At 41.9% G+C, this 16,931-nt stretch overlaps 1 protein-coding gene across 1 annotated transcript in view; it reads right to left on the bottom strand.

Moving 5' to 3' along the window:
• Positions 1-474: 474 nt before the first annotated feature.
• The window catches only part of GRIA3 (glutamate receptor, ionotropic, AMPA 3), a 273,089-nt gene continuing 256,632 nt past the window's right edge, over positions 475-16,931 (bottom strand). The window contains exons 15-16 of the mRNA XM_015426982.1: positions 3,800-4,047; positions 475-647 (exon numbers count right to left, since the gene is read on the bottom strand). Coding sequence (XP_015282468.1) covers positions 3,802-4,047 — 246 coding nt within the window. The 3' untranslated portion in view covers positions 475-647; positions 3,800-3,801. The remainder of the gene's footprint in view (positions 648-3,799; positions 4,048-16,931) is intronic.

Below are 16,931 nucleotides of genomic sequence, written 5' to 3'. Positions count from 1 at the left end.
ATGCGCTCCCCCTCTTTCTGTTGTTTGTTACATTCACTTAGAATTGATATATGCATTTTCATAAAATATGAGGCAGGATCTAGAGCCATGATGGTAAAAGGGAAACCTTACCACCAGGAGAAAGGAAGCAAAGCTTAGATCTATGTAACAGGCTGTTTTAAGGAATATAAGCAGTGGTATTCTGAGGCTTAATATTAAGGATAGCTTAATATTTTGATGGGGGGCACTTGAAAACTTGTGTTTATTTCTTTTCAAAAGAATGCGTCCGTATACTGTGCAGTGGTATCAAAGAATGGCTTCTGTTGAACTTCTGTTAAAATTCTTTTTACAAGAATATTTTTTTTTCACATATCAGACTACTGTCTTGTCCATGTTCATTTTTGTTGTTGTCGTTGTTTTGTTTTCAAGCAAAGCAAGAATATTTTGATGGTTTGCATTGTGTTTTTTTTTTTTTTTTGAGTCTTAAGAGTTTCCCATAAGGCACTGAAGGAAAAAGAAAATCCTATGAAAAGTTCATTGCACCATCATCAATAATGTATCCTGCCTGTCACCTCGGAGGGAGAAGAATTGGCTCAGGTGGTCAGGATCGCTGAAGTAGCCAGGATCTCTGTTGCTCCTCCCTTCGCGTGCCATCGTAAGCCTGGGATCTGGAACGAGATTGCAGAAAGCTCAACTTTGGCCTATGAGAAGGAGGGATCATCATGACATCAGAGGAGAGAGAGGAGAAGACAGCGGGAAGAACTGATCTGAGCTGCTTGCTCATCGTGACATTAGCCTCCAGACTTGCAAATGGTGGACTGTGCAGAGAGTCCTATTGTATCCAGGTAGCTGTCTTCAAGATCCCTGATGAAAAGGGGGAAAGGAACAGGTGAAACTATTACAGAAGGCCCTGGAGCTGAGTTCATGCTCAGGGGTTATGCTTCTGCAGGGGGGGAGCGGGGGGGGGACATAATGTAGCGGGTACAGAAATTCTTGTTAGCTACTGACCCAGTCCATTGGCCAGTAATGTTTACTCTGATGTTCAGTAGCTCCCCATTGTCAACTCTGCAATGGCACAATAAGCAAGAAGTCCATGGGCAAGTGTGGTGATTTAAGCATTATGGTTCTGAGCCAGAGAACCAGGCCTGGGCATCCATGCCGCTTTCCCTCTTTGCTGCAGCCCCTGCAGTCCCCTTCCCTTTCTTAAGGGCCAAGCCAGACAATATTCCGGGAGTTCCATGATCAGAGCACCCAGCATTTCTTAAAAATTCATTTATCGTGCATGGGGTGGTGGTGGTCCCATTTTGAACAGTACTGTGGTATGAGGGGAGCAGGGTTGCTGCATCACAGCCAGCAGCCCTCAGGAGAAATTGGGGCCTGGGGCCTGGTGTGTCGGTGCACTGACATAGCTTCCAGCAAAAATCGGGAGTGTCATCTTTGGATGCTCTAGCATTTTTTTTAAAAAGTGTGGCTTTACCATGGTGTTTTTGTAATGCTAGAGCACCTTCTCTCTCACTTAAAGAGTTTTTACAGGAAGTGAAGTCAGTGCAACACTCGTACATGCTCCATTCTGCTCCCCCATTTCTTCCTGCTGGTACTTTAGCCAAGCTGCTGGGGAAGGTGTCTCCTTCTATAGCATCCCTAGAGGGGAGTAGGGAGGTTAAACCTTTCCCTGGTACCATTTTCCCAATCCAAAATGGCCCCATCATTTGTCCCACTCACAGAAATGGGATAAATAGTGGGTCCTTTTGGATTGGAAAAATGGTATCAGGAAAAGTGTATCATTTGGACATGAGAATCGGGGTATGCAGAGCAGGAAGGAGAAATTGGTGGATGTCCCCCCCCCCTCCGGATGAGCCCAACATTATTTTAATTAAGACCTGGGCTTTTGACTTGCAACCCTTCCCCCATGTCCACATGACAAACCAGAAAGCTTGTGCAGTGGGACAGGGATTCTCCTTTCCAGATGAAATAAGTCAGCAATCTCACTAGGCCCATCGTCTGTGGATGTAACCTTACACTTTGATTTTCACAACAAAACAACTTACCACCCCAGTCTCCCCCCCCCTTTAAATCATATCTGCAATAGCTCTTGGCTTCCAGAAGACTTATCTCCTCCCTCTTCCAAACATACTGATGGCAAGGAAAGACTGACATTTGTTGAGATACAAATTCTGTCTCCACACATACACAAAAATGGACAAACACCACTTATAGCACATTGTTCCTTATTATGGACAGAGGTCCCCAAACGTGAACATCCTATGACTCTTCTGGATGAGTAGCATCTCTTATGGATGCATAGGCAAGGGGACACAGAGACAACAGGCTGGGAAGATGGGACAAGTCCTTTCTTGCAGTTGTCTAATACCTGTTTACTACTTCAGGGTTGCATCATGTGGACCCATTCCAGTTATAGTGACACTCTTCCCCACCACAAAGACCATTTCCTTGTGTATGGCAAGTGCCTCTTGTGTTTCAGGAGAAACTTCTTTGCGCTGAGGGAAAGTTCCATCGTTCCACCATTAGCAGAATGAGTCCACGGGATCCATCCCAATGAATAAGAAAGGGATTTCTGACATCTGAACCCCCACTGTTTTGAGTGAGATCCCATTTCTCGGAATTCATTATTCTCCCTTAATGATGTCTACATGATAACTGCAAGCTTTAATCATCTACCAGACACAAGTGTAGAAGATCACTTACTCACTGGAAAGCAATGCACTGAAATCCCATTCTTGTAGTCAAGTAAATGGGAAGTTTGACTGGGTAGATTTGTTTTTTAAGTCCTGATGCAGAAATTTCTTCCTAAATAAATCACATGGTTGGTTGTATTGTAGAACACTGACCATTCTTTTTTTCTAAGCTTTGTGTTGGCAGTAGGGGAAATACCTACAAGAAGCACTTACCTGGGTTCAGTTCAGTTCCCTTTAATAAATAAAAGGGGAAAAGATCGTAAGAAAGGCAGGAAAGAATTCTCAATTATGTCCATTTCTATGTGTAAGATTGGTAGGCCAGTTGAATTACCTGTGAAAGGCAAGATTTTTAATGTCTGGTACTGAAGGTTATCCAGGCTCTGAAGAAGAATGAAGCTGCTTCCTCAGGTGGCAGGTTTGGAGTACCATTAACTGGTAACAAACTGCAATGATTTAACTTACTACAATTCATAGAACTCAGTTGTAAAAGTGATCTTGTTTGGTGTTCTAACAGCTTTCTGTAAAATGTAATGGCCTGGGAGGGTTATTCAAATGGATTTTTGGTTTGTTGAAGTGATAGTCTGCAATGTGATGCAAGGTGTATCTCATTACACCAGCTAATACCTTTGTGGAGTCCATCCCTTCAGGTATACATCAGTGTGTGTGTTATTTGGATTATCAAGCACCAGAAGGCTTTGGGTCAACCCTGAATATTTTCACCTATGCTTTCTGGTATCACCATGAAAATGTAGGTATGTGAATGAAGATGGTAGGGTTTTGAACACCTTTGTGGAGTCCCCCCCTTCAAGTATGCACCAGTGTGTGTGTCACTTGGTTTATCAAGTGCCAGGAGATCTTGGATCTGTCCTGTATGTTTTCATTGATGCTTTCTGGTATCACCATGAACATCTATGGCAGCACCATGTTTAAGAATCAAATAGAGGCAGGTGAGTAAAGATGGTGTGGTTTTGAACGTGTTCTGAAAAGACACTAGCTGCTTTGCATTCTGCTCTTACTTCCAGAGAGGGTAATCCAGTTTAGGGGACACGACACCAAACACGTCACGACAGGAACACACCGAAAACATAAACCAGTTGATTTGCTTACTAGACCTTTAGCCGTACCACTAGATCTTAACACTTTCTGTTCCATACACGTTGTAGCCTTCTCTGTACGTAGCATAATTCTGAGTATTGGGTGCCGGAGCGGGCTTAAAGTTTTGTGTGTTCTTTGTGATTTTCATTCGTTTGGACTCAGCCCGAGACTTGTAACAGAACTCTATCAAAGCCACCGTCATGGCTAGGCCAAGGCCTCCGACAAGAATATAGAAAACCCCAGCGACATTACTCAGGCTCAGTGCACTTGTCTTGTCCTAAGAAAAATGAACCAGTTGATTAGTTTGGCTGTGGAAGGGAAAAAAAAGAAAGACAACATGTTACTTTGCTAGACCAAGAGGTGTCGACTTTGGAAGACATAAGTGTATATTTAAATAACTCACCCTTGCTAATTTGCAGCTTAGAATTCAGAGGTCCCAGGTGAACCAAAAACACTTTTTGTCAGGCTAATCTAGTTTCAGTTTGTCCCATAGTGGAAAGAGACTTAAGGTTGGGACATCCAGAAGAAGGTACTGTTTTAACCTCCCCATATTTGGTGCCAAGTCTGCCTAATGACAAAACTACTGCTTCCCCGTCCACTGGTATTCAACATGGAGCCTGCTTGGCTGTGTGTGGGCTTCTGCCTAAAGAATATTACTATTTAATTGAGTCATTTAAATTTTTCCCATGGAGGGTGGGCAGAACAATGTAGGGTGAATTAATAGAAGATTACTTTCAGAGAAAAGGCCCCGGGTACTGTCAACATTGAAGAATGCACAGGGAAGTAATTTGAATTTTGCTAAATTTACGTGACTTCTACAGAGCAATAGGAATGTTTGATGAAGTTGGTCAGGCTGTGCTATATTACCCTAAGCTCGCCATGAAGTAGAATAAAAAGTAGCATAAAAATTAACGAGAGCTCAGCTGTCTAAGGAGTGTGTCTTAAATGCGTAAGAGACAGTGGGGAAGTCCTTAAATTTTTTTTAATTCTCTTGTCTGTTGAGATACCATCACAACCATTTTGCTGCTGGATTAGATTACCTGCTCTGTTGGTTCTCCAATGTTTCAATATTTATTGTTTGAGCTGTGACACAAAGAAAATCAGAGGGCTTGTCAACATGAGAAAGTTGGGCAGGCATTACCTGACATGAATTCAAACCGATGGAGTCAAACCGGTTCAAGTCCCAATGTGGACAAACCACTTTTGGGCTTCAGAGATTTGGCAGGAAGGGGGGAAAGTTTAGCCAAAAGCTTGCATTTTGTGTTGAGTTTAATGCTGCAGGATTAAGCCCGTACTTCTGACAGCATTTCTTCTAGGAGAACCCTTATTACTTGGGCCTCCCTAAATGCAAATAATTGAAAACCCAGTCCAGGGAAGAGAAAGAGGCCATAAGACATTCTAGAAAGAAAAAGCAGTGTTCACATACAGGGGCTTGCACTGGTTTCACAACTGCTTTAATCTAAACCAGCTCAACTCTCTTATGTAGACAAGGCCTGAGTAGTTGATGTCAATCTGGATTCCAGACCAATCTGTGGCAGACATTGGAACTTACTGTTAAAAAAAAAGTTGCAGGCTAAGCCTCAGTTTACTGAAAATCTTTCAATTCATTGCAAAATGCCTATAATTTGGGGGAAATTAAAATTACCAAAAAAAGAGAGATAAATTTCAGCCAGGGGAAAACAAAAGCATTTTAGAAAACTGGGCTTGGCTATGAGAATCAATTTGAGTTCTTTCTTAGCTCAAGTTTGCGTTACAAAGAGGCTGATCCTGCAATGGTGCATTCAAACATCCGTTGGCCCAAAGGTGATCTTAAACAAAGGCCATATCCTAGCCCTGCCGGACTCAATAATGATCAATTGACTTCGGTAGGGCCAGAAGATGTTGCCTTCTTTAAAGCCCATAATACTAATTATTATGCTCATTGTCATAGTAAATTTCAAAGGCACAAGCAGAAAGTAGGTGCTCAGTCCTCATTAATTTCTAATGGGAGCTGAGCATCAAGATGTGCTTTGTGCCTCAGAAAGACATGCCAAAGTAATTGGGGGTACGTCTTTAAAAAATGCTCCATCATATACATCTCCATGTTTCAGCACAGCAAGTAAGCAGAAGGTGTTCTCCCAAATCAAGAAAATAGAATCTGTCCAGAAACCCATGGTGGCCATTCTGCATATGGAACATCCATTGAAATTTATGATCATGCCACCGGCAAAGGTTTCTCCAGGGTCACTCTCCGCCCACCATCCCAGCAAGAGAATTCGTGTGTGTTGCCTGGTGACAATAAGCTGAAAGCCATACCGAAAACAAAATCAAAATACGCAACTGCAGAAGTTTTGGGTATGGAAATGTTATAATACAGTAGCAAAATGGTTTGATGAATAATTAAAAAAATAGAATTCATGGAATGAGCCAGCAATAAAATAGTGCACTATTTGGTTTAAAAAAGAAAACCAACTAAACCCCTCCAAAATTTCAACTTTCTTGGCAAAAAAAAAGGGGGGGGATGTTTCATGCTTGTTAATGTGAGGTCCTTTCAAAAATATCCTTAGCAATCATGCGGCTATTCTTCAAAAACCATTACTTATGAAGAGAAGTGCCGAAATTTCATCATACAGCTGTATGTAAACTTGTGAGAGGGCTTTTGGAGGTTTCAAGCATACAGTTGACTCAAATTGAATGTTTATACTTAAAACGGAGAGACTAATATGGGGGGGTTGTAAATTTTGAGAAAAAAACTGACTAGGGTAAAAAAATATACTTACAACTAACACCTTTGATACTGCAAAAGAGAAATGCTGTCACTTTTCTGATCTTTTAATGAATTTCTCCTTTTTCGTTCATGCCCTGCCTTTCTCTTGTTGCCCCGTGAACCTTCAGAATGTAAATAGTAACTCTGGAAAGCCATTTGGTATAAAATAAAACAATTGGGTCAAAAATGTGATTGCTAATCAGTACAAAAAGACCTTCAGCGACTGACCTTACTTCCGGAGTCCTTGGCTCCACATTCACCCTTATCGTACCACCATTTGTTTTTCAGCTTGTCTAAGATGCCTTGTTCACTGAGTTTCAATACTGCAAGGTTTACAGGAGTTCTTCACGTGGGAAATAACATAAATAACATTATATTATGTTATTTTATGTTATTCAAGCTTTAAACTACTTTAAAACTATACAAAGCGATAAAGCAGGGTTCCTGGCCACAAACGTAAAATTATAATACTGCAGGCAACTGGATCAAACCCCTTAAAAAGTTAAAATTCTAGAGCATCACTATATCACCAGGTCCTGCCCATATCGCTTTGAGTAATCGGCATACACTGTTAAATAAACTCCATGGAAACAAGGTAGCTCAATTCTTCCCCACTTTGGATTTTTTTTGTTTTGTTTTTTTGGGTAACACGGTTTCTCAGCTTGCAGTAGCTTTGTAATGGATTTGGAAAAAGTAGTCAAGGCTTGCTTATTGAACTAACAGAAAGAATGGCTATCCCTTGGTTTTAGCTATTGTTCATAAATAAAGCCTTTCCCCACCCTCAACTGATTAATAGGGTATTTAGTTATTACAGATATTTGTGCAGAAATTTTCGCCACTGGGACTTTTGTTCACCTCTTTGGAAGAATGAGAGAGAGAGAGAAACTTGCCTTTCTTCCTCAGACGTCCTTTGATGGGATTATAGTTTTTTGCATTATTATTCCTTGTTACCATTGATGGAAGAAAACATGGTGGAATCATTGGGATCTGCAGCCACAATGTTCATACAAACACATCATTCACATGGATTCATTCTACCAAGGCTTGCATCTTCTACCAGAAAGAAAGCTGTGGCTTCCCCCTCCCCAGTATTTTTCTCATAGCCACACAATATTTGCACCCTTTAAAATATTCCAGTTTGTTACATATTTATTGCATTCAGAAGTTCAGGAAAGCAAAAGAAAGACGAAATGAAGTAGAAGAGACATTCAAACAAGTTGTAAAATGCCCCAATTCTAAGATGGTTCTAAGACGGCCTTAGAATGTATAGGAAGTACTAAGATGGCCCAATTCAATTATTCTCCTGATCTGGTCCCAAAACATTCTAGGAAAATCCTTGAGAAAGAAACATGGGGCATAACTGAATGATGTGCCTCTTTCTTGTAGGCATCACTGAAGTGATGTGGGACCAATCCACAGGGAACTAGCTTCAGTAGTGCATGAACAGGACCACACATAGTTGTCCATGAAATTATGAAAGTAAGGGAGGTGCTGCTGGACCAGACCATTGGTCCATCTATTTCAGCATCCTATTTCCTTAGTGTCTAATCAGCTGATCTAGAATTCTGTGCGGCTATGCACAGAGTGAAACTGGTACAATTCCCTACAGCATGAAACTGATACAATCCTAATATACATTTTGTTGCAGGATGAGACACTTTCTGTCAGTCTCTGAATCACGAAATACATTATGGAAATACCATGTCACTGGAGCAAACATCTCTGCCTAGATACCAGTGATTTTAGGACACCACTCTATGGTATCCTCCAGAGATCTTTCTCACAAATGAACACGTCTACCAGATTAAAAAAACCCATTCTGCAAAGATTAATTCCTACACCACGGGAGAAAAATTTGAGGGCCGTAATGTAAACCAATAAGTAAAAACTAAGCCATAGAATGATCAGAGCCAGAATTCCAAAGCGACCAAGTTTCTGAATGTGTTCGGTAAAAAACCCACGTTGACTTTACCATGTATGGCACGGAGGTAAATGTGGAAACACAACCCTGAGCAGACAGAAAGACGTATCTTTGTGGTCTTAGGCCCAGTGTACACAAACAGCTGAATGAGGTGGCATAGTCCTGAGGTGGTCAAATGGGCATCGGAGACTTCACGGGGAATTTTTTTTACATGTGAAGGGAAAACTCTGCAAGTAGAAATCTGTCATAGCAGAAAGCAGGTTGGGAACAGACCCTTTGTCTCGGATGTACTTTTTTATTTTCAGGGAGTCTTGCACAGTGAGGCATTAAAAATATCATCTCAAACCCCCATTGTGAAGTGCTACAACCCGATCTATCTCTTCAATACTTCACCATCTTATTCTGCTGTATAGATAGTCCAGACCTTCCCCATGCCTGAAACAAGTTGTCAATAAGAGCCGATTAATGACTGCAGACCATCCTATTATCACTTGTAAAATGGACTACCGGGGGCATCATTGCCCGTTGTCAACCCTGGTGCTGGGCTTCATATTTTTTTAAAATTCCAAATTAGCATTCCCCAGCTGTACGTATAATCTAATTAACTATCAGTCCAGGGAATCTTATACTCCTTTTTGCTGGAGATAACTGCTGCATTGCGGTGATGTGTCCCAAGAGAGACAGCAGGCTTGCTATCATCTCTGCGTTGGCAGGGCAATTACGGCGCCTCCTCAACCAGCTTTGAGCAAGAGCAAGACAGACCCACTGCTTTGCTGTCTCAAGGTATGGGCTGCATTATTCAAATAGCTGGTGGTGATTGTAAGCCTCAGTCGTCAGACATTACAAGGCAGGTCTGGTGGTATGCACAAACAGCAGTTTGGTGTAGTGGTTAAGTGTGCGGACTCTAATCTGGGAGAACCGGGTTTGATTCCCCACTCCTCCACTTGCACCTGCTGATGTGACCTTGGGTCAGTCACAAGCTCTGGCACAGCTGTCCTTGAGAAAGAGCAGTTTGTGTCAGAGTTCTCTCAGCCCCACCCACATCACAGGGTGTCTGTTGTGGGGCGGGGAAGGGAAAGGAGTTTGTAAGCCACTCTGAGACTCCAAGTGAAGGGCGGTGTATAAATCCAATCTCTTCTTCTTCATATGAGATGGAATAACTACTTGGGATGCTTCAGGTGACAGAAGGGGACTTGTGTGACTGGACTCACAGGGTGAGTCTATCTGCCATATAGATAAAATTTCCCTATGTATAGAAAATGATATATCAGAGAGAATGAGTCCTAGTCACGGCTGTAGTCAGACTGACAGACTGACAGCCAGTGGGAACACTATTTTCCCCCCTTCCCAATAATTTCTCAAAATACTTTTTTAGTTGTGGCCTGGTCACGAATCGTTTAAAGCATGGAAGCTCATTTTTAGATGATGACTTTTAAAAACAAACAAAACACAAATCACCTTTATCTACTTTGACTGTGAGCAAGGAAAGGTAAATGGATCACTTAAATAAAGGAACATCGGCTTCCTCAGCACAGAAGATGGCTCCTTGGTGTCCATGACCTCACTCTTTTCCCTCACTCCAGAACTGCACAACTTTGTTGGACCAGACCTATGCTGCAGCTTCATCTGTAAAGGCTGGTTTTGGCCATGGTTCTAGTGTGAGTTGTTCCATGACATTCTTGGTTTCAGTGTGTGAAGGTTTTTGCTGTTTGAACATGATCAGTTATACTATTCCCACCACAACTGTCTGTATTCTGAAGTAGTACAGTCCAGAAACAGTTTTATCAACACATCTACTATCTGTAGCCCTAGCCTGCGTGAACAAAACATATCAGGGATACGGAAATAAGTATATGCCCTGCATGTCTAGACCTGAGCCCTCAGGATTGCAATACTGACTTTTGTAGCCACAACATCAGAGAGTGGATCAGGAAAACCAAACAATATAGTCAGTCGAAATCCAGTTGACACTCTCTCTAGCCGAGCAACTTAGCAGATGGACTCTTTCACTTCAGACAGCTGGGCAGGAGGAGCTGTATAACCAAACATTTCTCTAGTGAAAAAAGTGTGTGCAAGGAGCCTTTTTAAAATGGAAAGCTCTGTCATGCAACACCCTTCCCCTTAGTTTGAACTAGTACCATTTCTGCAATCCTGCATTCCAAAATTATTTCTCCCTATTTCCAACACTGTAGAAATGGTAAGCTTTTCTCAAAACTCCTTCAGCACTCAAGGAATCTGCCCATCTTTCTAGACACAAGACTATCTGTCATACAATGCTGACATTCTAAGTCTGGCTTGGCTTGTTGATCGTTTCTTTAAAAAGCAACAAGCTAAATTGAATTCCATGAATCTAGATTCCTAAACACAAATTATCTTAATGAAACAGATGAATATATGTATTCATCATGGCTTTCATTGGAACATTCCAAGCTCCTGTGCAGGTTCAATTTCAAGTTTAAAGACCAGCGAGAGATCCATTCACGGATTTCCTGTTTTCATACCTGGTAGGCCGTTCAGCTGCAGGTCATCAGACGCAGGACCAAAAAGTGAGGTCCATGTGGGTGTGAACCACACACAAGTTTGGTGAGAGGAAATTATAGAAAATTACAAATAAAATACCACATGATCTGTATAATAATGCCAAACTAAGGGTTGGATGAAACAACACCAGGGAGATCCATGATCAGGATCTTGTGTAGGATCTCAGGGAGGAGATAACATGAATCAGGGTTTTGATGCTGGATCAAGAAAGTTCACCCTTCCTCCCCATCACTGTTTTCCAAATTTAGAAGTTGCTGTTCACACTGGAAAGGGAACTGTACAATTACCATACATTATGATGACAACTTGTCTAATGTTTTTCCCTACTGGGGCAACAGTCGCTTCAGAGAGGGAATGCAATTCAAATTGGGGAAATACCTGAAAGTCCCTTTGAATTTTTAATTAAAAAAACAGCCATGGAGGAGGAGTGTGAACTGGGTTGAGGCTGTGGCACTGGCTGATGGTTAGTCCTTTCTCCTCTCATCAATTTCTCAATTTAAATACCTCTCAGAGCTGCTACTGCCCCCATTGGAAGAAACATATCATATTGTACGTTTTCTCTTAAAAAGACAAGTGGCAGCTTTGGGAACAGGGAGGGAAAACAGCATGTGGAAGGCTAAAAAATACCTCCCCCAGTGCTGCAGCTTCAATCCAATCTAGGCCTCTCCAGAACTGGTTTTCACTGGAAAAAAAAGGAACCTATGCTAAGGGTTGTCTAGTTTGGCGGTGAGGTTCAGCCACTCTTTTAGAATGCCGTTATTATGACTGAGATCTCAAAAACCCAAAGCAAATAAAATTACCAGGATAATATCCGTGTACCACACTTTATGACTGCAGCAAAATCAACTAGATAAAACCATGTCTCACCATTTCTGCTTACAGACTTCTGTGCAGCCAATACAGTACAGAAACAACTTTATAAAACGACAAGGCAGTGTTAATGCACAAGGTACCACACAGATGTACAGGTATTCCTATGCACTCTTATTTCAGATCAGCTGATCTGGCTGAGTTACAAACCAAGAAGACGCGGGTTCAGATTTTGCCTCTGCCACAAACTCACTCAGAAATCTTAGTCAAAGCCACATACCCTCCCACTGTGACAGCCTGACTCTTGCACTAATATAGGGAGGGACTGCTTCTGCAGAATAGAGACTGTTGAAGTATGTAGATTCCAAACCTCCCATTTTGCTACTCTTACCCTTTATCTTCCAAGAGAGACAGACTTCAGCTGGGATTTGCCATTATTAGGAGAGGCACATCAAAGGTTTATTTCTATTGTTTCATTACCACCTGTTTAAAACTTCATTTCACCCTTAGCAGGGATAATTTGATGCTTTACAACTTCCTTTTAATCAGTCTATTGTTAGCTTCTCTCTCTCTCTCTGGGCTATGCAACACTCCATCATGTTCTACAAATTCTTAACTAATCCTCCTGCTAGTTTGGGGTATTTCCCTTTCTTTGACTGTAATTCCAAATGCCTTCTAGTCTAGCCAGATGTTGTTCTCCTGTCTACTCCTTATCAGTTACTGTAATTTTATAAAAACCAACACACCGCCAAACACAGTACCACTGAATTTGTGTTCCGGGTAGTTAATTTCACCGTTACGTCTCCTAAAAAAAAAAACACTTTGCAAAAGCCATCAAACAATGTTGCCTTTTACAAATTGCACGTGACCTCATTTATATACACATGTACCATCTGAGTAAACACACCCAGACCCACTGTTTAATCTGCTCTCTTTGAGACACCAGGACAAAATGTTTCCATTCCCCCCTGGGTTTAAATTAAGGAGTCTTTGTAACACCATTGTAGTGTGCTGTTAGTCTGAAAACTGTTATTTTAAACTGCTCAACAGAGTATGTTTTTATGCGGTGGCTGTGTTTTTTAATGATGGATTTGAATGAATAACTTTTAATATTTTGTTATGATTATGTTTTATTTCGTAAGATGCCTCAGGCAGGTTCCCTGGAGAGGCAGCTGGAGATCTCTTGCTATTACAACCAATCTCCAGGCAATAGAGATCAGTCCACCTGGAGAAAATGGCCACTTTGAAAGGGGGACTCTATGGCATTATGCCCCATTGAAGCCCCTCCCCTCCCCAAAACCCCGCTGTCCTCAGGCTCCACCCCCAAAATCTCCAGGTATTTCCCAACCCAGAACTGGCTGGGATTCCAGTTTAGCAAGAGGGATGTGCTAAGCAAGGGGTTGACATCTGTTTTGCAATTTTCATTCAAATAAGGAGGGCTTTTTTCGAGGGGGGGGGGGAACGCGCCAGAATGGAGTTCCAGAACCTCTTCAACAAAATTCTTTTTAAAAATGTTTAAAAGTTCACGAGTTTTCAGTATATAGATTGAAAACTTCATTTCCCTCCTGAGAGTTCTGGCACCTCTTTTTCCACACATACCAAAAAAAAAAAAAAAAGATTGTAAGGATTTACACTCAAACTGGGAGGCAGGGCTCTTTTTGTAGCAGGAACTCCTTTGCATATTAGGCGACACACCCCTAATGTAGCCAATCGTCCAGGAGCTTACAGTAGCCCCTGTAAGAAGAGCTCTGTAAACTCTTGGAGGATTGGCTACATTGGAGGCCATTGTGGGGCGGAGCAATGCAGCCCATCAGGTGACCAGCAATTCTCAGGAGCACTGATCTCTTTAGACCTGGCTCTACACAAGTGACTGGTGTTGTAAGCAGTTTGTTGATTTGCATACCTGCTGCATAGGTCCCTTGAAGCAGTTCAAGGGACCTATGCAGCAGGTATGCAAATCAACAAATCCTTAACAAAAAGACCACTTGATCTGTATCGATAACTGCTTGCAAGAAACAGTTAAAAATGGCCCGGATAATTTTTCAGAGAAAAATGGGTGGGTATAGGAAAATGACTCTGCCCTCAGCTACTAGGTCTGTCCTACAGATGCTGCTATCCCCCCAAATGTTTATTGCATCCTTCCTCTAAGGAACCCAGGAGAGTTAATGTGGTTCTTCCCTCCATCTTATCCTAACAACAACCCTGTGAGGTAGGTTAAGCTGAAAGAGAGCAACTGGCCTAAGGGCATTCTTGGCTGAGAGGGGCCTGGAGCCTAATTCAGTAATGTTTAGTTCCACCCTGAGGTCACCTGCAATACAGGGAAAGTTTAGGATTATTCTGTGCCTCAGGATGCGGGCTGAGCTGATAACGTGCCAGTGATTTGAAAGGCTTTTAAACTATTTCAGTTCTAAGCCAGCATCTCATCATGGGTCATAACTTTAAACAGACTTCACAATGTTGGTGTTTTAGGCATATTGACTGTAGAGCCCAGGACCTTCAATCGAAGGCCTTTTCACAAACCCCAAATGTCATTATTTACACAAAATGTTGTCATTTGCAAGTAATTGATGCTGCCACAGCCATGACACAATGGTAATTATAGGGAATGCCACGCTGATGCTAATGATTTCTGAAAGGGAAATAAAGAACTCGGCAGGCCTGCTGCACTTTTGGATAATTCGTCTCCCATTCCATATGCTAATGAGACCCGCCACAGAGGTTGTTCGAAAGACCCCCATTTTGTGGGAAGGCAAAACACAGAGAAGGTGTCTGCTGAAGCCAAGCCAAGAGACCCTGCTGCTGTCCTTCAGACTCAATGAAACCCACTTTGATGAATGAATACTAACCAATTGCTTAGGGAAGCATATTGCAAATAAAAGACCTAACAATTACCACATTTCCCAGGACTAATAATTTCCTAGATGTAAACAGGCAAACTGCTGACAGGCATCACAGAAAGCAGTATTCCTTTTGCAACTGGTTCACCTTTGCAGAACACTTTCTCTGTTGATTTGTTCGCTGGGAAAAACCCAACGCATCTGCCAGGGTACCTCAGTATATTGCAGGGGATTTTGGATCACAGTATAGGGTTCTTGTGGGGTAATGGATTGCTTACTCCCACCTAGTAATCAAGGTCATTTATAGAGACCCTGCTCCCTATGTCCCCTCCCTCAAGAAGGAGAACATTAGGGGCCAATGCATCCATGCCAGACAGCTGCTTCACTCCTAATGATCTTCCTCCACAAACACCAACCATGGGAGGGTGGTTGGTCTTTTTAAAGACTGCATGCTCATTTTGTCCAGACTTGGATGGCCCAGGCTAGCCTGATCTTATCAGATCTCAGAAGCTAAGCAGAGTTGACCCTGGTTAGTATTTGGATGGGAGACCACTGAGGAATTCTCGGGTTGCTAGGCAGAGGAAGGCAATGGCAAGCCACCTCTGAATGATTCTTTCCTTGAAAATCCTACAGACTTGCCATAAATTGGCTGTGACCTGAAGGGACTATACACACATGCACATGGCTCAATTCACAGACGGGGGACCCAACAGACCAGGCTATTTTCCTCATACATTTTGGAGAAAACCAACCTGGGTGTTTCACAAAAGAGAAAGGTATTTAACAAATCGAACATGAAAAGAAACACGTCAACTAAAGGTTGAGCATGCATCATGGCACATCTGAGCAATTCTAAGTACTCTCATAGATCATATCTTTCAAATCGTGTTCACATATGTTCTCATTCATCAAGGTACTGAGGAGCCTTGTACAATGAGCAAACATTTTCATGCCTGCTGGCATGCAATTTCGTATCTGTTGATGTGCCTGAGGGATGGATTACTGATTCTTCTGTTTCCCGTTGAATCATTTGAATCCTGGATGATGCTACATAAACATCTAATCCGACTGGTTGATTTCTACTCATTGGCCTTGTATTGTAGCTTGCCAAGTGACTGAAAACCTTCTGCCCTGAGTTTGTAGTTCCAGGCAGGGAATGAAAAAAAAGCAGGCTGTTTTACTGAGCTGGAAGGCCACCATGTGTGGCTGGTGAATTGCATTTGGCATGGTGCATTTCTGGTTTAGTAGTAGCAGTGGTGGTGATCTGAAGTAGCTTCTGTGCCTGCTTTCTTGTATTCTGAATTAAAACATTTGATGAAGCCATCCTTGTGAATTTAGATAACAGATGTTGCTTTGTGTTGTAATTCCTACCAACAATGAAGTTATTAAACACAGATTTTGACCAGGGACAGCACATCTATAACTTCCCTGGAGCATATCACACACAAATGCAAGTTAGAGGCAATGTTCTGCTACTTTCAGGAGTAGCAAATGCTCCTCAATTCATCTGCTGGGTTTAAATTACAATCTAAGAACATTATTTTTGTAAGCAGAAAATGGGAAGCAATTTGCAGTTGGCTTCCTTGTAGCCTATGAAAATTAGCCGTTGAAGTGTTAAACGTCTTTGATGAGTTAGGAACTGCTGCATCTAGGCTTCACACTAGGTGTTCTCTTCCATTTTCTGTTAATATCTTTGTTTCTGTAATTAGTTTTTCTTCTGAGCAATTGAAAACATTTCTTATTTGGCTGCTTTCAAGGGTGCAAATTTAGCCTTTGAGTTCAGTTGGTGGTATTTCATACAGGTTTTCTCTCTCTCTCTGTGTTACAACAGGATTTCCAAACCACACAATGCACACTGCTGGATTAAAATACATAACAAGCAAGACACTGGGACAGATAAAAGTACACAGAGATGTGCATTTATAAAGAATCATTACTATAAAAGTCAGAGGTAACTGATCTGGCAGATCACAGTATTCTGTTCTATGAAGCTTTTGTTATCTGTGTGCAACACTACCGCCTGGCTTGCCTGGAGACTCTATATGTATATAGTTATATCAAACTAGGAATAAGACCCATTGTGGAAATAAATACAATGAGTGCTAGAAAGAGGCTCTGGGAGAGTGCCAAGGCTGTGGGCACTCAGAATCAATTTGCCATGGCAACCTAAGCAGGGTATAAGGACACAGAGTCCACCATTTTCTCCAGGGGAATGGATCAATGCCATCTGGAGAGCATTGTAATTCTGAGTGATCTCCAGCCTCCACCTGGAGATTGGCAACAGTGGTTCTCTATTACGGAATGGC

Source organism: Gekko japonicus, unplaced genomic scaffold, assembly GCF_001447785.1.
Source record: "Gekko japonicus isolate JY-2015 unplaced genomic scaffold, Gekko_japonicus_V1.1 scaffold265, whole genome shotgun sequence".
Lineage (NCBI taxonomy): Eukaryota > Metazoa > Chordata > Lepidosauria > Squamata > Gekkonidae > Gekko > Gekko japonicus.
The sequence above is the reverse complement of the archived record's forward strand: the minus strand, read 5'-3'. Positions and strand labels throughout refer to the sequence as shown.